At 57.9% G+C, this 24,463-nt stretch overlaps 1 protein-coding gene across 1 annotated transcript; it reads right to left on the bottom strand.

The window, feature by feature from the left end:
* Positions 1-107: 107 nt before the first annotated feature.
* RND2 (Rho family GTPase 2) lies at positions 108-23,106 on the bottom strand. The gene is made up of 5 exons (XM_074562259.1): positions 22,863-23,106; positions 22,669-22,756; positions 7,507-7,616; positions 2,308-2,442; positions 108-1,563 (listed from the first exon to the last, which is right to left on the bottom strand). Exons 1-5 carry the CDS (start codon positions 22,962-22,964, stop codon positions 1,315-1,317), a joined length of 684 nt encoding a protein of 227 aa, XP_074418360.1. The 5' UTR covers positions 22,965-23,106; the 3' UTR covers positions 108-1,314.
* Between the last annotated feature and the right edge of the window lie 1,357 nt (positions 23,107-24,463).

Genomic DNA, 24,463 nt, shown 5'->3' with positions numbered 1-24,463 from the left:
GAGAGCCAGAGAGACGCATTAGGACACAAATAGCAGGCAGGCAGGCAGACATTTTGAGAGGATGCCTGGTCTGACTATTAGAAATGAAGAGAGTCAAGCACTGTGCATTTTCCAACGCTGTTTATTTGTTTTCTGGAGCCCACTGACACAGCTGAAGCTGGCAGTGGAGCACATTCTTTTTTCCTTAAAGTGTCTATGTGACATTAAGTCAAGGCTAACACTGTAGTCAAAGGCATTTAGAGAGGGCAGCAGCAGAAGCGATGATGAGAGGTGTTGGGAGGAGGCTGTACAGCAGGGCAAGAGGCGCAGGCAGCACCTTCCCTCCCACCGCCACAGCGGAGACGGGGTGCAGATGCGCCTATCATCTTTTTGGTTATCTGCACCAGACAAACACAGCACCATGCAACACAATCTGCAGCTGGAAATGGGCGGAGAGCAGGATGTGGATAGTTATTGCAGTCTGCCTTTTCGGAAGCGCGGCTGCCGGTGGCGGGGAGCAGCCTGACGAGTCACCAGGCTGCCAGCGGCTGGGACGCCAGCTCCCGAGTAGCGTTTGCTTGCTGAAGGGAACCACAATACTCAGGATGCATCTACTGGGATAAACCTCTCCCTTGGAGCCAGATCCACTCCGCCGCATTTCAAATGGAGTTCAAGTATCTAAAATACCGTGTAAGAGCCACCTATCTATTTTCTTCGCAGGAGGTGGACTGCCGTGGTGTCTCGGCAGGTTAAGGTTCCTTCCCAGGGTGCCTTCTCTCCCAGCTCTGGCCCAGACCTGCACCTTCTGTGGCGACTCACTGTCCAGCCTAGCTGAAAGCAGCACCGCCTCAAACATCACCTCTCTTCTAAAGGAAGATTGGAAGAATACCTTCTCCTGACCGCACTCTGCTGCTAGCAACAGCACCCCCCTCCCACCCTCCAGCCCAGGTCCCGCGCAGCCCGCCGCCCCACGCTGTGTGTGCTGTATCGCTGCGCAGAGGCCGGGCCGTGGGGGCAGGAGGGTGGCACGCACACGGGGGTCACTCCCTTTTACTTCGTTTCACCCAGTCACAGACCTTCCAGCACCTCAGTACTCCTCTGCCAAGTGGTTCCTTCACCCCAAGCAATCCGCACAGCAGCAGCCAGCCCAAGAATCTCCACGGTGGGGGTGACTCCTGCACCCCGGTTTGCAGCCGGGACCTTTGCTCAGCCCTAGAGACTGAGAGAAAGGCTTTGGAAAGGCGGGCTGGCTCCCGCAGCCAGCACCATGCCCTTGTCTCAGCCAGTAACTGTACAAAAATGGACAACACACACACATTATTTACAGCCTGTTTTTCACATGATGGAGCAGCTCTTGGCTCGGTCTTTCCTGATCTCTGTGTCGTTGAGTAAGTCCGTCCTGCCAGACATCTGTGATGCCCGCTTCAGTCCCCGTTTGGAGTTGCTGCGCTTCAAGTTCTTGTGCACCCTGTTGACGGAGGCGAGTGTGGTCACGTGAAACACATCCCGTACGCTGTTCTCCGAGACCTTGGAGGAGCACTCTGCGTAGGCCACTGCCCCGATCTGCCGCGCCAGCGCGCTGCCCTGCGGTCCAGAGAGAGTGGGAGGAAAAGGGAGGAAGGTTAGGAGACCAGAGCTCTGCAAGGAGCATCCTTTCGCATCCCCGTCAGCCCCGCCTTGTGCTGGCAGCCCCGTCAGAGCGCCGCGGCACAGCCGGAGCGGCTCGCTCACAATGCTCAACTCGCCACCTCTGTAAATAAAGCGCAAGCAGCTAAAGTGCAACACGGAGCCGGGCACAGAGCAGCCCAGAGCGCAGCCGCCTCTGCGCTGCACCACAGAGGTTGGGTCTCTGGGCCAGCCTGGAGACACTGCGGGGTCCCTCGGTGGCCACAACAGCCCCTCAGACCCCCCCCCGGCTGCAGCTTCTTCCCCCCTCAGTGTTTCCCCAACACTGAACCCAGCAGGAGGGTCACTCGGAGCAGAAAGAGCTGCACTGATCTAGGAGATGCAGAAGGACAACACTCCCCTTTAGCCAGTCCAACTTATCAAATCAGGCACCTCCACCGTCTTTGAGGAAAGATTGCTCAGCTGCCCACCAGGAGGCTGTTCAGCGGAGCATCAGGAATAAGTCAAGGTCTGCCAGAGCTGGGCAAATGCGTGCTGTACGCGTGAGCAGCTCAGAGTCCATCGGCCAAGACCAAACCAGCTTGAGACCAAGACCTGGCCACAGCGGGTGATTTGCCACTCAGCTTCCTTCTACTATTAGGTCCTGCAGAAACGTCCCACCTCACCTTCCCAAGCCCCGAGGGGATGGCTGCTCAAACACACCTGCTCGTGCGTCACAGGGATGAGGCGCTGCTTGGAAAGCTCCCGCAGTGTGTTCAAGTCCGTCCGCATGTCCAGCTTGCAGCCCACCAGCACGATCTTCGCGTTGGGGCAGAACTCTTGAGTTTCCCCTTGCCACTACAGAGGAGACAAGAGGGAGAAGGTGCTCAGGGGCTGCTGATGGACCAGAACACTTCAAGAGGCCCGGCAGCACCTCCACGTCAAGTTGATTTTGGCAGCAGGCAGCCTGCGAAAGGGTCAAGGTTGGAACAACAAAGGCAATCACAGGGTCTCAGCTCGTCGCTCCCAACCCCGTCCAACCAGGCCGAGACCCCCGGCCCTGGAGGGAAGGACGGGCCAGGAGACTTGTGCCATCAGTGCCTACCAGACAGCATCATCCCGATGCTAGAGCAGGGTATCACAGAATGGTTCGGGTTGGAAGGGACCTTAAAGATCATCTAGTTCCACCCCCCTGCCCTGGGCAGGGACACCTCCCACCAGCCCAGGCTGCTCCAAGCCTCATCCAGCCCGGCCTTGGACACCTCCAGGGATGGGCATTGACAACTTCCCTGGGCAACCTGTTCCAGCGCCTCCCCACCCTCACAGTAAAGAATTTCTTCCTGATATCCGATCTAAATCCACCCTCCTTCAGTTTGAGGCCGTTACCCCGTGTCCTGTCATTACACTCCCTGATAAAGTCCCTCCCCAGGTTTAGATGAGCCATTAGGAAGAAGTTCTTTCCACTGAGGGTGGTGAGACACTGGCCCAGGTTGCCCAGAGAGGGGGTGGAGGCCCCATCCCTGGAGACATTCAAGGCCAGGCTGGATGAGGCTCTGAGCGACCTGATCCAGTTACAGATGTCCCTGCTCACTGCAGGGGGTTGGACTAGGTGGCCTTTAGAGGTCCCTTCCCACCCAACCCATTCTGTGATTCTACGATCCAGCCAACGCCTCCGTGCCTCACCGCCACGGCAGAGCCCACCACCCTGCTGCAGGCCCACCAGCCGCTTCTCCTGCTCCCGCCAGCGAAGGGGTCTTCCCTCCACCCCAGCGAACGGCAGCGGCGACGGCAGCCGGGGTCCCAGCACCACCTGAGCATCAGCACGCGCTGCCAAGGCACCATGGCCCGCCCCATCCGCACAGGACCCGTCAGAGCGCCGGCACTGCTGCTGGCAGCCACTGCAACGCCGCTTTGAGGTCTCTTGCATCGGACCGGCGGTGCCCGGTGCCAGCACTGAGGCCGGCCACGGCCCCGCTGCAGCCGGCATGGCCGGGCTTCAGGATGAGGGGACAGGGCACAGGCAATGACGGTCACCACAGTCAGGGTGGGATCCTCCCGGCGAGGACGCAGACCGGGAGCGGCGCTGGAGGCCGAGCTGAAGGCGGGAAGCAGCGGGACAGCCACCTTCGGTGTTCTGGGTAGAACACGAGGCTCTAATGGGACTTCAGACCCGGACTCTGGTGTGTGTGGCTTTTCCAAACCGGGGTCACAGCTGTTTCGAGACTGATTGGCTCATCAGGGCACTTTAACGACCACCACAGGCAATGATGGGAATGGCCAGAGTGCCTCTCGGATAACTTTATGCTCGCTTGCTCCAGACATGCCCCGCAAACCTGCTAAATCTGAGCTGCGGTGCCCCGCGCTGGGCCAGGGGGGAACCGTCCTGGGCATGACGGTGGAAAAATCATGCCCACTGCAAAGGTCAACTCGCTGGACCTTTTGAACCGTGGTCAGCGGGGAGCTGTTTGCACAGCACACTCATTATTTGTGTATTATCGGGAGCCACATGTTAAAAACATTACGACATTCAGAGCGTAGCTACAGCCGGGGAGATGAAGAATTGAAACGATGGCAGGAGAAGGCCAGGGCAAACATCCACGTCCTTTGTGCTAACAGTCCCTTTTCAGAGCTCCAAAAACGAATGCCCGGTGTGCAGTTAAGTGTCCCCAGCAGTAAATAAAACCGTCCCCTGTGACCTCCCCCAGGGGAGACCTGCACAGCCCCATCAGAGTGTCCACACCCTGGTTACTTACCTGGTGTTTCTGAAGTAGGATGCAGATGATAAACTGAGATTACCCCGGCTAAAGATATCACTTGTAATTAGCAATTTCCTGCTGCGCTAACTGCTGGTTAAGCACATACCCTAGGCAATTAGAAGGGGAAAGAAAACCAACCCCCCCAACCTGGGGGTCCATAACCTGGTGGGGAATGGAACTGCCAAGAATGACCCAAGTTTCATTCAACCAATATCACACCAAAGCAGCTACAAAATATGGAAAAATCTTATTTTCCACCAGGAGGTGGGCTCAAGCATCTTCACCATGACCCCCCTTTCCCTGCTGCCAGGGACGTTTGTCCACCAAGACCCAGGAACATCCCAGCACCCGGGCAGCACGCTGAGTTCACAGCTCCTGGGAGATTTCTGGTGTCATGGCCACACAACATCAAGGGCTAGCACACCCGCAAGAGAAGGACGATGCAGTCCTTTTGGAGCTGGAATTCAAGCACCCTGATTTACCTGAAGAATGAAAATCCTTGAAGGGATTGAGCTATAGGGTCTGCTCTTACCAGGCAGAGGTCACAGAATCACAGAATCCCAGCCTGGCCGGGGCTGGAAGGGCCCTCTGGAGATCATCCCCTCCAACCCCCGGCCAGAGCAGGGTCACCCAGAGCAGGTGGCACAGGAACGCGGCCAGGCGGGGTTGGAATGTCTCCAGAGACGGAGACTCCCCCACCTCTCTGGGCAGCCTGTGCCAGGGCTCTGCCACCCTCACAGCAAAGAAGTTCCTCCTCCTGTTGAGATGGAACTTCCCAGGGGCAAGTTTGTGCCCGTTACCCCTTGTCCTGTCCCCGGGCACCACTGAGAAGAGCCTGGCCCCATCCTCCTGACACCCCCCCTTGAAGTATTTATCAGTGTTGATAAGATCCCCCCTTAGTCGTCTTTTTTCCAGGCTGAAGAGACCCAAATCCCTCAGCCTTTCTCCATCAGAGAGGTGTTCCAGTCCCCTCAGCATCTTGGTGGCCCTTTGCTGTCCCCTCTCCAGCAGTTCCCTGTCCTTCTTGAACCGGGGAGCCCAGAGCTGGACACAGCACTGCTGCAGGTCATGGCTGTCGGTAATAACGTGGGGCTCCCCGGTCTACGGAGAGGGACACGACCCCCTTCTCCCAGGACTGACACCTTAGGGAGCCTAAGACTTGCTGCGCTATCAAAGCTTGTCGGAACGAAGGCACCAGCCCACAAAAACCCGCTTTGTCTGAAACGAAGAGCTGCTTGTTTGCATTCTCTCAGATGGCCCCTTCCCTTCAGCTGTACACGCTGTACAGGCAGCCCCGGCATCAGAAGGGCAGCAGCAGTAAAGATTTCCTCTGCTGAATTAGCATTTTTGCCTGAGGCTTGAATAGGGAGTGTTATTTTCCTTATTCGCCTGATATCAAAAGCTGAAACCCATCTCGACTTCATGGTGTCTTAGGAATTTTCCTCACCTCCATAGGCTGCCAGCCTGCACCAAAGGAAACACGGCGTCTACTCAGAGGCACTTAAGAAATCCCCTGTGATTTAGGGTTTATTTTAAGTCGCCGTATCAAAAAGGCGTTGCCTAACAGTGCTCAAAGCATCTGCGAGGCTGCCTGGGGAAGACCTTGCACCGAGCAGCGCAGACCCACACGAAGTGTGTGCGGAGAGACAGAAACAAATCCCAAACCCAGCTAATTATCGATGGGTTTGCATCTCATTAAGGTGTAAGTGATTTGCTTGCATTATTACCCTGCTGACTCCCGAGCTGAGCCGGGAATTCTTTCAGTCCGCATGAAAACACGCCTCCTTCCACCCGGCGCGCCTGGTACCCGGGACCCGCTTTGGAAACGAACACTGAGCCATTGACCGAGTTATCTGAAGGGTCTTTGTCCCCTCACCAGGACACCGCTGAGACACAGACCCACTTCTCAGCCCTCCCAGCAGCTGGGTAAGAGGCACTTGCTTCGGCACAACATTTGGCAAAACGCGGAGAGGCCAAGAGGGCAGTTGGTACAATGTGACTGGTTCAGAGAGTGGCCAGTCCAGCGCCGGCAGCCCGGGGCTCACTGGGGAGAGCAGCAAGAGGAATCGCTGCTCTGTAGTGCTTTTCACGCCTCGGTGTCTCAGCGAGATTCACAAACGAGATGCTGGCCAAGACTCGTCTCTGGGACAGGATGCAGCCGCCAGTGAGCTCTCTGCAGCTCGGCTGCACAGCGGCGAGAGCTCCCTGGAACCACGGCTCCTGAATTTCATGGAAAGAGGCAGGGAACGGCCATCACCCAAGGGATGCGAGTGGCAGGGAAGCCATTTACCCTCTCCCCTGAGCAGCATCCTGAGTTGCTGGACTTCACACCATCTCGGAGTGAAGCCTCACGTGGGGACCTCTCCCTGGGTGCCACCGTCTCCCCCGGAGCGTGGCAGGCAGGGACCTCTGGGAGGCCAGCCAGCGGTGCTCCACGGCAGGTTCCCAGCCCTGGGGGGGCTCTCCAGGCCCTGCCAGACCTGCCAGCTGGAAATATCTGCTTTGCCAAAAGGCACTAACGCGCAGGGAGAAAACTCTCAGCTGCTAACGCAGAGCATGGCCCGGCAGCTCCGCAGGCAGACGGTGCTCAGGGCCCTGCTGTCCAGTCCAGTGGCATTCTGCCGTCTCATTTTTTTCATTCCCGGGTTTGAAATTCAGTGCCACAGCTCATTATTCGTGTTGTTGAGCTACAGGGAACCGACTGTTGTCTTTCTTACTGTGCAGACGCTGAACTGAGGGAACAGCCAAAAAAACCTGAGCTCTCTACTTGCCTGGAAACAGGCACCAGGGGCCAGTTCTCCGCTGCTGCAAGCGATCCATGGCACACTCACCGGTGGTTATGCTAACCAGAGATGCACACCACCTTCCAAGGTCTTCATGAAAACCAGAACAAACGCCCTACATTTCTCTCTGTCCCCACATTTGTATGTGCACACGCACAGGCACCCCGCACATGCTGCAGGCTGCCATTCACTGGGCCCCTTTCAGATGGAAATATCTCGCTTTCTGCTGTCGGCAGCAGCAGACCATTCTCATCTGAGCACACAAACTCCAGCCGAGGTTTGGCCACAGGGCCATAGCTTTTAGCCCTGATGGCTTCTCAGGGACCCCAGGGCGGCTGCGGCGGGGGACATGTCTCCAGCCGGAAGGCACGCCGGGCACTCACCTTCTTGAGCACACTGTCCAGCGTCTCCGGGCGGCTGATGTCAAAGCAGATGAGCACAGCGTCCGAGTCCGGGTAGGCCAAGGGACGGACGTTATCGTAATACGCTGAGCCTGCAGAGAGGAGCGGGAGGAGAGCGGTGAGCAGAAAGTCCCGTCCCACTGACCGCCCGTCACCCCAAGGCAGGAGCCCCAGCCCTCTCTGCCAGGCAGAGATCTTTAATTCCAGAATTCCAGTAAGAACTGGAGACGCTGCCACACGACGCAATGCTCTGTCGGAAATAAAGGATGTTGACCCAAGCTTTTGACCAGTGACCAGACACCATTAAGGTTCAGCAGAGTTTGGTTTGCAGAGGATTTGGTCCCTTTGTTTAGACAAGAAGTCAGAGGTTTGGTCCTCGTGCTCTTACATTTATCCCTTTGTGAGGATATAAACGCGAGTTTTGCATCCCTCTCCCTCCCTAGGAAGCATCTGGCAAGTCCGAGGCTGGAGCTGTGCTGCCAGGGCACACGGGCTCACTGCAGCGCAGGGACCTGGGCAGGGCTGTGACACCGAAGAGCAGCCCCCGCCTCTCTCCGCCACTCGCATCCGTACCCAACACTTGTCATGCCGTTGCCGTACCACCGACAAGGGAAAGGTGTGGCTGAGAGAAGACAGGGAATGCTGCTGCTATTTTTCATCCTCTCTTGCTATCTTCATACGGGAGGGCTTGCTCACATGGATTGTGAGAATTTAAGGCAGGTAAAAAAAAAAAAAAAAAAAAAAAAAAAAAATCAGGCAGATTCTTTTTGGTGCATAAAAGATGTGACAGGATTTGGTGAGCGAGCTGGAAATTGGAGGGGATGATTCGGTATGCTGCAGGATTTCTCAGTGAGCAGGCAGAGAGCCCAGCCTGGATCCTGCACAGCTTCTGCCGCACACGCGCGCGCGTACACACACACACCTTCGATGCAAATTTCAGGCATTAAAGCCATTGTCCCATAATGGTTTTTTTGAAGTGCATTCTGTGCGCGATTGTAGATGCCTCAGTAAACAGTAATGGAGCAATCAGCTCGCTGCTACTTAAAAACACTGTTTCGGTTTTATATTTGGCTTTACAATGGCTTAAACTTCCTGGAGGGATGAGAAGCAGATGTTTATTTATGAAAAGGGGAAGCGGAGACACCAGAGTCCTTGTTGAATCTGCCTCCTCTGAAGGAAGGATCGCCCACCCCGAGGCCGAGGGAACCGGACACGCATCCTGCCCCGGCCCCTCGGGACGCCCGGACCCGGCACTTTCCCACCCTGGGGAGGAGGGTGGAGCACCCAACCCAACCCCGGTGTCAGGTGGCTCCTTGATGAAGTTCAGCACCTGATGAATTATGGATGATGGTGGCTTATGTTTCTGGGAGGATGGGAATCTGCCTGGGATAAGCGTGAGAGGAGAATAGGCTGATTCTCCCCTGGGGCTCCAACTCTGGCTCTTGTCTGCAGGGGGGCTCCCAACTGATGTACGGCAGAGAGCGGGGCACAGCCCCTCGGCACAGCTCTGCGCACCAGGTGCTTTGCAAACACCCCGGAGCCCTCTTGCGAGACTCATCCGGGAGAGCAGACCTGGCTGCGACCGCTCCTTCCTCCGCCCAGAGCCCACACGGGCAGGCTGAGGGCATGCGTTGTCCTCCCAAACCCTGCCCAGCTCCCCAGCCTGGCCACGCGCTCTCCCCTCCACACCAGCCGACAGCAAAGTTCCAAGGGCGGCCACCACCGGGACCTCCGCAGCACAGAGCCCAGGGCACGCACAACCAGCTCAGCCCCAGCCGTGCCCACGCAGCCCCCACTGCTCTCGTGGGGGGATTCCAAATCATCTACAGGGATTCTAACCACCAGGGATTCTAAATCATCTACAAAATCATCTACGGGTATCTCCAGCTCTTACAGGCAGCCACACTGCCGCCAGCCCGCAGGAGCAATGGCACCCCCTGCTCCCAGCAGGGAGAGAAGCCGCAGCCCGGGTCTGTGTCCCTGCAAAGTCACCAGGAAGAGAAGCAGCTGGGATCCAGCACAGAAAAAAAAACCCCAGACCCTGATCTGTGCAGAGCCCGGCCCTCTTCCCAGAGGGAAAGTCACATTCCCTGCATGGAAAGGAGCCAGCCCCTGCGGTGCCTTGGCCAGCACCAGGCTGGTGCACCGGGCACAGCGAGCCGGGGCGACCCTGCATCCCAGGCGCGGGGATTTCTGACACAGCTTCAGGCTGACGCTGCTTCAGTCCGTGACTGGCAGAGCTGGCACCAGCGAACGCTCCCTCCTGCAGCGCAGCAAGGTGACCCGGCTCCCGACGGGGACGCTTTCGAAGGCAGCGCCAAGCTCAGTAGCGCCGAGCTCCACTTTGGGCCGAATTTTCAGTCTCGCGCCCGGTGTGGGTTTAATGGATGGGATGTGAGATCCAGCACCGATCCGCATGCTTGGATTCGCTGGGTCCTTTACCGGAGCCATGCCCTCTCCCCCATGCACACAGGGGTATCTGCCTCCAGACAGGGCTCCCCAGCACACGCTGGAGGAAAGCGTTCCCACACACATCCTCTCCCTGCGGCTCCTGAGTTTTACATAAACATTGCAGATAAATCTGTCCCCTCCCAGCCCAGGAATGCTCCTTTTGTAGAGGTGGTTTTGGCTCCATTCAGCACAGACATTGCCACAGCAAGCTGTATCATAGCAACCCGCTGCTCCCCTCAGCAGCCAGCCAGCTCCTTGGCCACCAATGCGCAGCCGAGCAAGCCCTTCCGTCATCCTGCAGGACCACCACCATCCCCATCCCGGAGCCAGCAATCGAGCTCTCGCCACCCGGGACCACGGGAGGAGAGACCCCTGTGCTGGTGCCAGGAGCTGACAGAAGGGATGCACCAGGTCAAGAACCTCGTTTTCTTCCTGAGATCAAAATTGCCTTCACGTTCATTAACTTTCTGCTCCAACTCCGAAGCGCAGGAGCAGCCCCTGGCACCTTCGCTGGTAGTTCAACTCACCAGCTGCTCCGGCAGCAGCAACAGCCAGCGCTCCGGGCCTCGGCCACAGGAGACCGATGGAGACCGATGGTCAGAGCTCCCAACAGGGCAGGAGAGCTGCTGTCCTCCAAACTTAGGTCATCTCCAGCTTTCTTCGGACATGTCTCTATACCGAATCGGCAAATTCTTTCTGTTTGGGGGATTATTCTTCTAGTTTTGGCATCTATTACTTTTTCATTGAGTGTGGCAATTAACAAAAAAAACCAACCAAACCAGTCTCAGTTCCCTCAGCTCCAGGTCTTGAGCTTCATTGATTCTAAGCAGCCGACACCTTTCAGATATTCCAGCAGGACACCCCAGGGACCCAGAGTCTGGCACTTCGGAACACAGAGGCACCCAAGGTCGTGTGTCTGCAGATCCAGCCTCCCTTCGCTGCGTGAGTCATTCTCCCACTTGGCACCCAAGTTTGCAAGAAACAGGACCTGTGTGCATCTGTTCATGATTACAGGGAGAAAACTGGAGCAAGCCAAAAACCAGCTTAAAAATAAAATCCGTGCGGGTTGTTGTCTGAAATCTGGGGGCAGATACAGCCTCTTTCTTATCAGCTGGCAGCCCCTCAAAATGCCTGGCACTGTGACTCGGAGACACAGCTCTCGGGCAGGGGACTGAAATGTGCTGTTTCATCTATACCAACATAGTGTTAATCTTCATTTGTTCCTTATTAGCTGTTCCGAGCGATAATGAGCCTCCTCACATGGGCACCCTCCATCCCACAATAGCACGTTACAGACCAGGAAAGCAAAGACGCACGCAGAGCCGCGATCTGCTCTGCGAGGGGCTCCCGCAACCCCAGCCAGCTCTGGCTCCGAACGGAGACGAGCGCTGCCAAGACCTAAATTTTTTCAGCATCGCACTTGTCTCGGAGGGCTCACTGTAAACCCTCCCCATGGAGCCAGCAACGCTGCGGCGCACGCTGCTTTCTGCGGGGACAGCCAAGAACATCCTTCACAGGATGAAGCAGAAATTCATCCCAGCTTTCTGGAGAGCCGCATCGACAAGCCCGAAGAGCCTCGAGTTACCTCCCCGCAGAGCGGTGCCAGACGAGCAGCGGCCTTTAGGGACTACAGAGGATGTTTTCTTTGCTTGACAAATCCCACCACCAGCTCAGCCAAGCTTTTGTCTGGAGGACAAAGCTGTCAAAGGAGGACCAAGGTGCAGCTGTCACAGTATCCTCTCTCCATGCATGGCAAGAAGCCTGTGTCACCTCTCAGCTGGCATCAGACATGAGGAGACCATCCCCTCCACTGCCAGGGGTCCACATGGCCGAGCTTCACCGGCTGCATGTCCCTCCAGCGCTTCCCAACACAGGGGCTCACAGAATCCCAGCCTGGCCGGGGCTGGAAGGGCCCTCTGGAGATCACCCCCTCCAACCCCCGGCCAGAGCAGGGTCACCCAGAGCAGGTGGCACAGGAACGCGGCCAGGCGGGGTTGGAATGTCTCCAGAGACAGAGACTCCCCCACCTCTCTGGGCAGCCTGTGCCAGGGCTCTGCCACCCTCACAGCAAAGAAGTTCCTCCTCCTGTTGAGATGGAACTTCCCAGGGGCAAGTTTGTGCCCGTTACCCCTTGTCCTGTCCCCGGGCACCACTGAGAAGAGCCTGGCCCCATCCTCCTGACACCCCCCCTTTCAGTATTTATCAGCGTTGATAAGATCCCCCCTCAGTCGCCTTTTTTCCAGGCTGAAGAGACCCAAATCCCTCAGCCTTTCTCCATCAGAGAGGTGTTCCAGTCCCCTCAGCATCTCGGTAGCCCTAACCCTTTGCTGCTAACCCTTTGGAGCTGCCGCGTACCAGCACGCATGCTCAGCATTTCCCGAGGTTAAGCAGAGCTTCTGGAGCTGAACTCACAGCTCCCAGTGGCCTTTTGTTGCAGAGAAATTTATCCGAGTGACGGCTTCCTAGCGGCAAAGGCCCTGGGTGCAGAGGCCACGGCTCTGAGCCCCCTCGCGCCGGCCATGGCTCGTGGGCGCAGCTGCCGCGGCTGTGCTTGGGGAGCAGGATGCTCGTGTTCCACCACCGCACGCTCTCCCCACTGCTCCAGAGCTGGTTAATATTACATGAGGTGCCAGTGAACGTGACGGCTTTCATGATCAGTTGTTCCTTTGCCAGGGCAGAGGATGAAGGTGTTAATAATAATAATATATTTTATTTATAACACACCTAAGAACGAAATCTCTGCCCGATTCACGGACGTGCTGGGCAGGGAAAAACCCACCCAGCTGCTCCTAGTTGGGACTGTGGCCACGGGCAAAGCGGCGGCCGGGGAAGGGGCCAGCAGGAGCCCGGCTGTGCTGGCCCAGCCCCACACCAGCGGGCTCTCCCAGCCAGGCACCATTTGCATCAGAAAGGCCCCCAGCCCCCTCAAAGCCCCCGCTATTGTCCCCTCCCAGGGCCCACCGAGGGGAAAGCATAAAAATGCTGGATGGAAACCCTGGTGGCGAATGAAAGGGCAGAAGTGGCAGCTGTCCCAGACGCCCGGTGCAGAGGCCGGTCCCCATGGTGAGCCCGCAAAAATCTCGGCTGCTTTTTTCTGAGACGTCCAGGACGCTCCAGAGCTGCCATTTCCTCTGCAGATGCAACAAGAGGGCACGGAGTCACCCTAAAATATTTCTCACTGCTAGAAAAGGGGAAATCAGCCCAGAGAAACAATGGCAGAGTTTACGGCGGAGGGTAAAGAGGAATTCAGCCTCAGGGAACACACAAGAGCAGCGGTTAAACAGCCCCAAAGGTCATGCCCGCTCCCTTTATCCTACTGGGAGCAGACTAGGAAGGAAATTTTTCTTCTGTGGTCCTTTTACTCAACGCAGTGAACGCACCACGGCCCAGCCAGTGCCTGAGGGAAGGGGCAGGTCACAGCCCCGGCCAGGAGCTCCCCGAGTGGGCACACCTCGGGCTCAGACCTCCTTTGCGAGGACAAAGCCGCCCATGATGACAAAACACGTCACCCGTGTCCACCAGCAGCTGCCATCCCCATGGCCACCTCCACCCCAGCCAGTCCCGTGACGCGGCCCCAGCGGCTCCCCGGGTGTCTGGGGGTGTCCCCTGCGTGCGCGAGCCCCCAGGCCATCTCCTCTGCAAGACCCGCTGCAGCTGGGGCCCTGGGCATCGCAGAGCCCAGGGACAGGCATCCACAACAGAGAGGCCATCTCTCACCCAGGAGGAACCACGAGCGTGGTCAACTCTGCAGACACGGCTTCCCGCCTCAGGGATTTACTGTGTCCAGTGCTGGGCTCCCCGGTTCAAGAAGGAGAGGGAACTGCTGGAGAGGGGACAGCAAAGGGCTACCGAGATGCTGAGGGGACTGGAACACCTCTCTGATGGAGAAAGGCTGAGGGATTTGGGTCTCTTCAGCCTGGAAAAAAGGCGACTGAGGGGGGATCTTATCAACGCTTATAAATACTCCAAGGGGGGGTGTCAGGAGGATGGGGCCAGGCTCTTCTCAGTGGTGCCCGGGGACAGGACAAGGGGTAACGGGCACAAACTTGCCCCTGGGAAGTTCCATCTCAACAGGAGGAGGAACTTCTTTGCTGTGAGGGTGGCAGAGCCCTGGCACAGGCTGCCCAGAGAGGTGGGGGAGTCTCCGTCTCTGGAGACATTCCAACCCCGCCTGGCCGCGTTCCTGTGCCACCTGCTCTGGGTGACCCTGCTCTGGCCGGGGGTTGGAGGGGGTGATCTCCAGAGGGCCCTTCCAGCCCCGGGCAGTCCGGGATTCTGGGATTTTAGTTGCCTTTATAAAGGCAGAAGGCAATGTTTGAAGAGCAATAGCTCAGTGTGCCTGGTATACGACAGACCAGAATATGCAAATGCCCTCCTCATTCCCTGTATCATTAGTGCTGATGGGCTTTATATAAACAGCAGACCAGGAAATTAGCCACTGCAGCCTCCCAAACTGCGAGAGCTGCACATCAGGGAGACAATGATCTGAAGCATCACAAGTTCAGAGACCGACTTCATCCTCCCAGTGTGAAATCAGACCCTCTCTCCTGAGAGAGAATCAGAGGATTTTTTTTTGTTTGAAGATTGATAAACTGCAGCAATGTTCCTGAGCACCCTGCAGGTCCCTGCTCAGCCGGGGCTCGGAGGCGGGTTAAGGATCCCTGACCTTGCCTGGCTGGTTATTGTCTGGAAGGGGAGGATAATGCAGATCCCACTGATACAAAAAACATGTTCCTGACACTAATATAGTGCTCATTAGAGTCCAGTCCAGAAGAGTGACAAGTGGCAGAGACAGGAATTAAAGCACTGGTGACAGACTCAGAGACACTGGTAATGACGGACTCTGGCAGCACCGCGGTCCAAAGCCCAGACCCGACAACTCTGGGGTCACAATTACGAAAGAAGCACCAATTAGTGACATTAGAGATTAAAGTGAGTGGCACTAAGAGCAAAGCAGACCTGGCAAAACAGAGTCAGAGAGAGCCGCCATGGCGCCGCGTTCCACTCCGCAGTGCAGACCCGGCTGTCCCTGGCGAAATCTGGGCTGACAAATCCATCCCGCTGTCCTGCCGGCACCGAGTGCCCTGTGCCGCTCGGGGTGTCCCGGCTCTGCCGGCACCGAGTGCCCTGTGCCGCTCGGGGTGTCCCGGCTCTGCCGGCACCGAGTGCCCTGTGCCGCTCGGGGTGTCCCGGCTCTGCCGGCACCGAGTGCCCTGTGCCGCTCGGGGTGTCCCGGCTCTGCCGGCACCGAGTGCCCTGTGCCGCTCGGGGTGTCCCGGCTCTGCCGGCACCAGCTGCACCTTCCCTCCGAGAGGCCATCTCCACCACAGCCCGAGGCGCAGAGCTTCCACCATGGCATCCCCTGCACCTTCCCATGGAAAACCATTGCTTCGCCACAAGAGGAGACCCACCATCCTCGCAGGCAAGGCCTCAGAAAGGTTTTACTCCAAGTGACGGTCATGATTTGTTCTTCAGAAGTTAGGGTGTGACAGAGCCGCGCCACGGGGAAGGGCCTCAACGCTCTGACCCCGGCAGGCTCGAAACGACAGAGTTTCTTGAAACGAGACAAAGCCCTGCCTGCCAGAGAGAAAGCGGGAGAAACAAGGAGAGACGAAGCATCCCACCAAAGCCGGAGGGAGACAGAAAGCAGCAGAGAGAACTGCTGGCCGCTACTCCGAGGGACCGAACGTAGCACGGCCATCGGCCCCGGGACATTTACAAGCTTCTCTCATGGCCAGACCGTGACGTTTCTCTTGTTTGGGCGACATCACTGCAAAACCCTGAAGTGTAGGAAAGGCGTCCATTGACATGGAACAAGCAACCGTCTGGAAAGCGCACGACTGAAACAACAGCTAATCAGCTTGGACAATTAACCTCTGCTCCTAATTCTTACGACGCACGTACAAAAATGAGTAAATTACTAAACAGCCCAGCTGGCATACCTTCAGGACAGCCATGATCAGGATGAAGGGAATGGTATTCACGCGGGCTGAGGTGGCATTTCTGGGCCCCTCTCCAGACCTTATTACTGGAAACCTGTCGCTCGGGAGGAGGCTGTTCTGCTGGATTTACCGGCAGAGAAATCCCCAGCCCAGGCAGGAACAGGCTGCTTCTGCCTTACCCAGCTCCTGTGCCCCGTCTCACGCGTGCCGCTCGCAGAGGTTCAGAGGAGCTTCCTCAGGTGCAAACTGCACTCTGCCGACTGGGAGGCAGCTCTAGAAGTCCCTGCCTGCTCCTTGCGGAGGTCCCTGCTGGCACCTCTGGCTGCTGGGGCTGCAGGGGAGCAGCTCGACCAGGCTTCTCACAGCGTGCTGGAGGGAAATCCCGCCCGCGGCAGCTGACACGGGAGACAAATGGGAGCCAGAAGTCCCTTCCTGGCACTCTTTCATTGTCACAGGGGCAGCTGGCATTGCCACAACCTGCCTGTCATCCTTTCTACGGGGTACAACAAGGACTAGGAGTGGCAACAGATTCCCACAGCATGGCCCAACCAGCACACGCTCCGGCTCCAGGGAACAGGTCCGGGGCCTGAACCAACACAATTATCTTTATGCAATGTGGCACATTTCAGGTTTGCCGTGCATAAGCAGCAGATCCCTCCCTGACTGCTCGGCTACCAGATAAGGTTTCTCCCCGCAGGGAAGGCTGGGCCCGCACACTGGTGAAGTTTCACTGAGTGGAGATTTTATCGTCAGAATCTGGGGCAAAAGGAAAGCTGCAAAAGTCCTCACTGCACGCACGGGGCCCGCGGCACACACCAACCGGCTCCTTCAGAGCTCTCCCTCCCACAAAGCCTCCTGCCGTCCTCCATCCGCCGTCCCAAAGCACCGCGTGGTGGGGCGAGAGGGGCATCCTCGGCACCGCGCTGGCTGAGGGCTGGTAGAAAGGCAAGCCACCGCAGGCAGAGGACGGGGCATGACCACCCCGCACCAGGGAGTTTCTGCAGGTCCGTTTATGTGACCACCTCGTTAAGCAGCTTCCGCTCGCCCTAAACATGCGTTGAAGTGGCATCAGGAGGTGCCACGGAGCAGCCGGACCGGCAGAAGAAACAGGGAGAGCAGAGCTGTGCTGTCCTTGCCCACGGGAGAGAGCGGGTCCCCTCCCTGCTGCGGGGAGGGGGTCTGCGTCACAGCCGGGAACAAACCCACCCCACAGAAAGCCCTTCCTTGCCTACGAGGTCACAGCAGCCAACAGGGTCGGCTGGTTGTCGCTAATGGCACCGTTCCTACTCAGCACCCCCCGTGACTCCCAGGACACGCCATCGCCCCGCTGAGCCTCGCGGCTCCGCAGGGGAGACAGGACGGATGCTGCCACGGGGCGTGCTGCCCTGGCTGAGGGAGGTGCAGGAGAAGCAGCCTCCGTCCCTGAGCCACACAGCATCGCGGCACCCCCACGCTGCGCCCAGCCCAGCGAGGCGATCCTCCCAGGGACTGTCATGTCATGTCATGTCTTCTCAGGTCCATCCTCCACCCACTCCAGCATGAGCATGTCTGATGCCGTTTCTGCTGCAACTCTTTAAACTTCTGTGCGACTGGTTACTGACCTGCCTGAGAACGTGACCCAGCTGCACATATTTTTAGGCTTAACTATGTATTTGTGCTGAGGCAGAACACAAGTATGCTGGTTTCAGGCTCCCAGCCTCAACAGGGAGCATGGGAGGAGCTATTTTGGTATGGAAAGGGCAGCTCCACATTTTTTCTCTGCCTCAGAGTGCAAGCGGCATTGAACTCTTCCCAAGAGAGAACTTGCTCTTGCTCTTTGGAAGAGGCAGCCATGGCAATCCCGGAGCCACGCGCTGGGAATCCAGGCACAGACAGCTCAGCATCCATGGAGATGCCATCGCTAAACTCGGCCCCTTTCAGCTCGCTAATCTCATCAACATTCCTCGGTGGTTCCCCTAAAGAAGGCTCCGTTACCGCAGCCTGTAGGTTCCCACGCAGGCTGTACCAAGGCAGACTGTTTGCTGAGCACAGGCGAAGAGGGAAGAAGAGGGGGATTTGCAAGTCCCAATGTTATTCTTGTCTTGAAAGCACATCTGCTTAAGAGACAGAAGCCCCGGCCAAGGACCGGCAACTCCCCTGTCGTGAGCCGAAGCACAGGGGGGGCAAAGTAGCACCGCTGAACCTGTGGGCACCGGCTGTTGCAGGTTGCGGTAGGCACTGTGGCTCTCAGCAGCACTGCATCCCGTTGGTCCACAAAGGACAGAAAAGTCCTCTCCAGCGGCTCTCCAAGAGGGCAGAGATGACGTGCGAGGCGCAATGCCAGGCCCCGGGCACAGAGGATGCACATGCCCCTGTCAGAAATGGGCAGCTCCACGCTGCACCGGGATCTGCATCAGCAAAAGATGCACCAAGCAGGTAAATGGCCTCAGGTCACGTCACCGCTCCGCTGCCTGCTCCTGGAGGCCACAGACACAGAGGGCAGGCAGAGCCTCCCAGCATCAAGGGGTGTGCACCAATATCAAAGAACTGAGCCCAGGCTGCCATGCACAGAGCAGCTTCCTCCCCATTATCACTGGAAACAAACCCAAACCCCCACCCGGGTACAGGGCAAAGCCTTGGACGCGCCAGCACGGAGGCTGCAGCACTCTGGCCTCGCCGAGGCGGTGTTGCCTGAGCCCGTCTCTTCCCCTGCTGGTACCCGGTGCTGGGGAAGGGGCTCTGCGGGGACGCCGGTGTGGTGCGTGGGACGAGCAGGGGCATCGGGCCAGTCTGGAGCTGTGGGCAGCAGGTCCGGAGTCACCACGGAGCCCACTGAGGTCCCTGGGAAGAAGGTCAGCCAGCGCCGAACGCCCTCACTGACAGAGAGCTGCGGAGCACCGCAGAGGCTCCGCTCCAGGCGTGAGACCTCCCGGAGCAGGCAGACCCACGGACACTCCCCGATCCCACTGGGAACGCAGCTATCGCATCACTGAGGGAACCGACCTGCCCGGCACACACCTAGTGGTAATCGCACACCCTTTCCCACCTCTGAAGCACGGAAATGAAACTCGCCTACTCTTTGCAAAGCATTGCTAGCGATCCCAAAACCACCCGCCCTTCCTCCGCCCGGCCGCGAGGAAGAGAGCTCCTCCTGACAGGTCTGGGGCACCCCGCGGGTCCGGGAGGCACCCAGCCCTTTGGGAGCAGCACTCCCAAGCCACCAGGCATCCCGTCGAACAGGAGTTTCCCCCTCCCGCCACATGATACCGGCGCCGTGCAGAGGAGTTGTTTCTGTGCCGAGCACATTCGGCCAACAGGCAGCAGAGAAAGAATTTGCCAGAACGGGAGCACGAAGAGCAGCAAAGAGCCGTGTCCTCCGTCAGGCTCAGGAGCGGAGGTGCCAGGGCACGGCGGAGCCCCGTACGGCAGGCAGGCTCCGCACCCCTTCGCTCGCCCACAAAGGTGTCAAACTGCTTTTTAATGGAGGCTTTAGAAAATGGCACGTAGCGCAGGCTTTCAGGGGGACGGGAGGGACGGGACGTCCCTGCTGCGCTGTAAAATGGCACCCGAAGCAATTTCGCTCCCACCGCGTGCCCCGAGGTGGGACGAACTTAAACCGAAACAAACTTGAAATGCAACCAGCACCTGCAGAGGATGGACAAGGGGTCAAGCTCAAGCTTGGTTCACTTTTCTCCCTGGCAGGTCCCGAGATCCGAGGCCCTTCAGACAGTGCCGAGTCCTCGCGTTTGGCCTGTCTGAGCGGCGCGGATTTCATCCCTGTGACGGATTCTCAGTGCTGGAAACTCTCCAGAGTCACCCTCCCGCCTCAGAAAAAACTAATCAATGGACAAAGGGATAAAAGATATTTAAAGGAAATCAGAGGGCCCAATACAATTTGAGAGCCGTTCCGTTCTCCATCGCTTCTGCCCCCCCTTTTGTCAGTATTTCTCTAACTCGATTTACCGCCTGCCTGCCGGCTGCTAACGTCACAGCTGCATTTGCCACTTCACACGAGGGGCAAATTCACCCTGAAAGGCTGCATTTTCCGACGCACTTATATCACTACCAGCCCCGGGGAGCCGACAACATCCCGGTTCGTACAGAGATTATCAACGGGGCTTTGGAGCAGCCAGGGAGGCTGTGGCCAGGCTCAGTCGCAAAAGAAGGGAGTTTTCCGGGCAGACTGCTCTCGCCCCAACGCCCATTGCTGGGTGATGCTCAGCTCACCCTGCACAGCTTCCAGAGTCTCCGACTACTTTCACAACTAACTGGGGGAGGGGAATTGGAAAAAAAAAAAAAAAATGAAGTAAATCAATAGTCAGCTCCTCCTTCCAGGTCTCTTCTGATTTCTGGAGGAGACCTTCAGCTCCGATTACTTACCTAAGAGATGGTGAGGGTTTAAAAGGTAAAGGGTGATCTTGAGAGGAGGAGGGGAGCAGTTTCCCAGCACCTCCCTTCCCGCTCTTGCTGGGATGGAATTTATCATGAGCAATAAGCCCCTGGGTGTGAAGCTGCTCAAAAGAGACAGGAGGCAGCACAGCGACAAGGGAGAGTGCACCCCGGTGCCCATCATTCTGCAGGAGGAGGGCAAATAGCCGCTCTCCATCCCTTCAGCTCAGCTGGGTCAATTCGCTATTGTGCAAAATTTCTTTTGCTACCAAAGCACCTGTTTACAAGCGTCTCCAAAGGGTAGGGGAAATTCAACAGCAGCTTGCAGTCTACCGCTAAAAATATCAGTTTACCAGGGAAAATTGCTGTGTATTGCTTGGCAGGACTATTTATCGAAGAACTAGCTCCTGTGTAATTCAAATCAGAGCTGCAATGGAAGCGGATTTATCTGGAGAACTATCTAGCAAACTCTATCTACAACAAAGCTGTTAAACAGGTCTTACATTTTTCATAAGGAGAAGAGAGAACAAATCAAAGTCCATCTCTTGGCTATAGAGATAAACGTTAGGCAAACTTCTATCTTTTGTTGAAAAGGGTAAAAATGAATGGGTGACAGCATCAGATGCAGGTATCGGATACATATACACAGCTTTAGAGACTTTTTGTCATGTCCTTTTCTTTTAACATTTGTAAGATCAAAGCCAAGCATTCCGGAGAATTCCTAAAAAGCAGACAATGCATCAAACGTGCTTCCGCACCCTCAAAAGGTGAAAAGGTGAAGTTTTTCCCGTCAAATACAGACGCTCAAAGCAAAGCCATGCAGTGCCCAATAGACACCCCCCACCCCAGCCCCTTTTCGGAGGCTGCCCTCGGTTTGGAGCCCCCCACAGCCAGGGGGATGCTCAAGCTGCACGACAAGCACCCCGGTGACATGGGGGGTCAGCCACCCCTCATTCCCAGCGCACCCCAACCCGGACTCACCCCCTCAGAGCAGCTCCGGGGACCTTCTGTGGGGCAGCCCCCGGTCAGCCAGGATGGCTTCGCTGTTACCAAGCATGAAGGACTTCGCGCAGCCACGTCCTCCCAGCACCAGCCACGTCCTCCCAGCACCATCCACCATGCAATGCCTGCACCTCGTAGCCACCATTCTGTGCCGCAAGCACAGCTCCCCGGTGGGCGCTGAGAGCGAGCCAAAGCTCCATCCACAGCTCCAGCACCCAGAGCTGCCCCACGAGCCAGCATCCTTGCGGCTCACAGCACAGCACACGTCATATGGGCAAAGCAAAAGGCTCCTTTTTGTCTCAGGGAATAAAAAGCAGCAAAAGCAAGACCTCCTGGGTTGGAAAGCTCCAGAGCAGACTCAACAAACGCATTTTACGCCTTAGAGCTAGTCCAAGACTCAGTAAAGCCACTGCTCTAGCTAGAGCTGTGCTGATCCTACAGCTGTAATTTGACGGATGTAAAATTATAGCAAGGAATTGAGAGTACAAGAGCAAAGAAAGTCCTAGGTCACGTTTTAATTTATTATTGCTCTCGGACGCTGAGAGGACTTCATTTGTCCTAAGGACTCCAGAAATTATGGGGAAAGAGCATGAGCGAGCCTGTGAGGTATGCACACCGACATCCGCAGCATTCAGCCGCACTGTGTGTACGCAGCAGTCCAAACAGGTTGTCAGAGGCAAATTAAAAGGTGCCCATGAACTTTGCTGGATGCCAATATTTTTATGAACTCTGCGTCAAGCACTTCACTTGCAACTCGCGCCTCCACAGAAAGACAGCATTAAGTACGGGAAGGGTCTCGGGGCGGGGAGGGGAGGGGGGGCCGGGACAGCTGTGCCCGCAGCTTCATGCAGAATCACAAATGAGGACACAAAGAGCCAAAATCAAAACAACAACAACAACAACCAAAAAAAAAAACAACCAAAAAACACAAAGAACCCCAGACGCTCTGCCAGGGAGTGATGAAAGGACAGCGCATTCCCGCAGCGCATTCCTCCCCAAGGTGAGGTCTCTTCCCAACCTGCGCCTTTGCCTCTTCCCCGTTCCTCCCCGCCCGGCAGGGATGGAGCCGTCCCCGGGGGGAGAGATGCCGCCCGGGCAGGGACGGAGCCGTCCCCGGGGGGAGAGATGCCGCCCGGGCAGGGACGGAGCCGTCCCCGGGGGCGAAGGGGGGGATGCCGCCCGGGCAGGGACGGAGCCAAGACCGGCACGGCCGTGCCTGGGAACCAGCCGGAGCTGCGGGAACTGCCCGGGACCGCCCGACCGGGAAGCCGGCAGGATGCGTGATGGAACGCGGGGCTCCGGGGGAAGGGGAGACCCCCGGCCGGAGGGACGGACGATCGCGACCCCACCGCCCCCCACTCCCGCGCCGCCCCCGGCTCACCTGAGGTGTCCCACATGTTGAGCTCGGTGCGCTGCTTGTCGATCTCGAAGCTGGCCGTGTAGTTCTCGAAGACGGTGGGCACGTAGCTCTGGGGAGGGAGGGAGAGCAGAGGTGAGCGCGGCCCGGCCACCAGCCCGCCCGGCCACCAGCCCGCCCGGCCACCAGCCCGCCCGGCCACCAGCCCGCCGCCGCACCTCGGGGTAGCAGTCCTTGGCGAAGACGTGGAGCAGCGCGGTCTTGCCGCACTGCGTGTCCCCCACCACCACGATCTTGCAGCGCGCCAGGTGCCCCTCCATGGTGCGGGGCCGCACCGCCCGCGCCGCCGCTTTACCGGGACGGCCCCGGCCTTGGCCGCGCCCCCGGCCCCGACGGCACCAACCAGGCGCGGAGCGGAGCCGGCGCTGGGCAGGGCCGTGCCGACACGGCCGCCCCCGACCGCGGCCCCGGGAGCCGCCCCCCGCCGGCCCCGCCGCCCCCTCGGGGCGTCCCTCCGCCGGCTCCGTGCGAACCAACCCCCCCCCCCCCGCTCCCGGGCGCGGCGCGGGGGTGGGAGCGGGACCGGGATGGCCCCGCCGCCGCCACCGCCACCCCACAGGCCCTGCCCGGCACCTCGCACCGCATCGCGGCCAGAAGGCTCGGCCCAGAGGCCCGGGGCTACCGGAGCCCACTCCCGACGGGTGCCCCCGGCATCCGCCCCCGGCAGGGCCCGGCTCCGGACCGGCGGGGGAGGCCACCGGCCGCCGCCGTTCCCCGCACGGGGGGTGCCCCCCTTCCCGCCTCCCATCCTGGCGTTGCTGGAACGGGACTCGTTTCCCAGAGGAATATGGCAGAAATGGGAACACCCAACATTTTATCCGCCTCCACGCGAGTTTTAGGAATCCCGTATCTCCGATGCCCACGGGCAAGTTCCCCCGGGGAGGGCCGGAGCCCCATCTTTTGTAGAGGCTGCACCCCCCAGGCCTGGCTGCACAGGGCAGCGGTTCCGCTTTCCCTTCCTCCCTGAGCACAGACAGCGCGTCTATAAATTACAGGCAGTGATTTTAATTAGCAGAATTATTGAAAAAGGAAAGGCTCCTCTACTGCTTATATTTTGCTGGCCACACTGCAGAAAGATTTACCGTAATGGCAAACTTTCATTTGTCAGAAACAAGCTGTCACAAAATGCAGTAAAAATAGAAACCGTGAAGACAAAGCAAGTCTGAAGAAGTGGAAATTAAAACGTTTTGGCAGTGAAACCGGATTTATTAATGGACTGAGGGGGCAGTTTGTTTTTGCTGAAATCGCAGCCATTTTTCCTACATAAATATTGGTGCTGTGCGTGAAGTCGGGCTGTGTAAGGAACAGAGGGGTGGTGCAAGGCATGGGGCCATACAGGTACCCAGCGGTTCCACGCGCTGATTCGCTTTCTGCGGGGTCCGCCAGGCACTGATGGGGGCATGTCAGCCCCGGCCAGCAGGCGCCGAGGAGATGAGGCTGTCCTGGACCCACGGTAGCGTAGCTCACGTCCTCCCCTGGGCCGAGTCCTGCCCTGTGTGGGCCAGGAAACTGCTGCCAGCCGGTTCCTCATTCCGTCGCTTTGCGCTGTGCATTGCTGCAGCATCTCTGTGCCTCCCAGCCCTGCCTTAAGCGATGTGATGAGTAACTGTCACATGCTTGCTTCCTTCCACCCTCCCCGGGGAAAGGAGCTTGTGCAGCACTGTGTCATGTTTTGTAAGCCCCAGAGGGTTTTTTTGGCCTTCTTACATATCGTTCAGCTTTTATGTGGGGGGACGGAGAGAAAAGTTCGTTGTGCTTG

This window comes from Larus michahellis, chromosome 18, assembly GCF_964199755.1.
Source record: "Larus michahellis chromosome 18, bLarMic1.1, whole genome shotgun sequence".
NCBI lineage: Eukaryota > Metazoa > Chordata > Aves > Charadriiformes > Laridae > Larus > Larus michahellis.
Note: the sequence above shows the minus strand (reverse complement) of the source record. Positions and strands in the feature narration are given on the sequence as shown.

Excerpts from the sequence above, each read along its gene's own strand:
- RND2 (XM_074562259.1), bottom strand. The coding sequence starts at position 22,964 with ATGGAGGGGCACCTGGCGCGCTGCAAGATCGTGGTGGTGGGGGACACG. Across the intron at positions 22,757-22,862 it reads CCAAGGACTGCTACCCCGAG|AGCTACGTGCCCACCGTCTT; the intron begins GTGCGGCGGCGG and ends CTCCCTCCCCAG. Across the intron at positions 1,564-2,307 it reads TCCCTGTGACGCACGAGCAG|GGCAGCGCGCTGGCGCGGCA; the intron begins GTGTGTTTGAGC and ends TCTGGACCGCAG.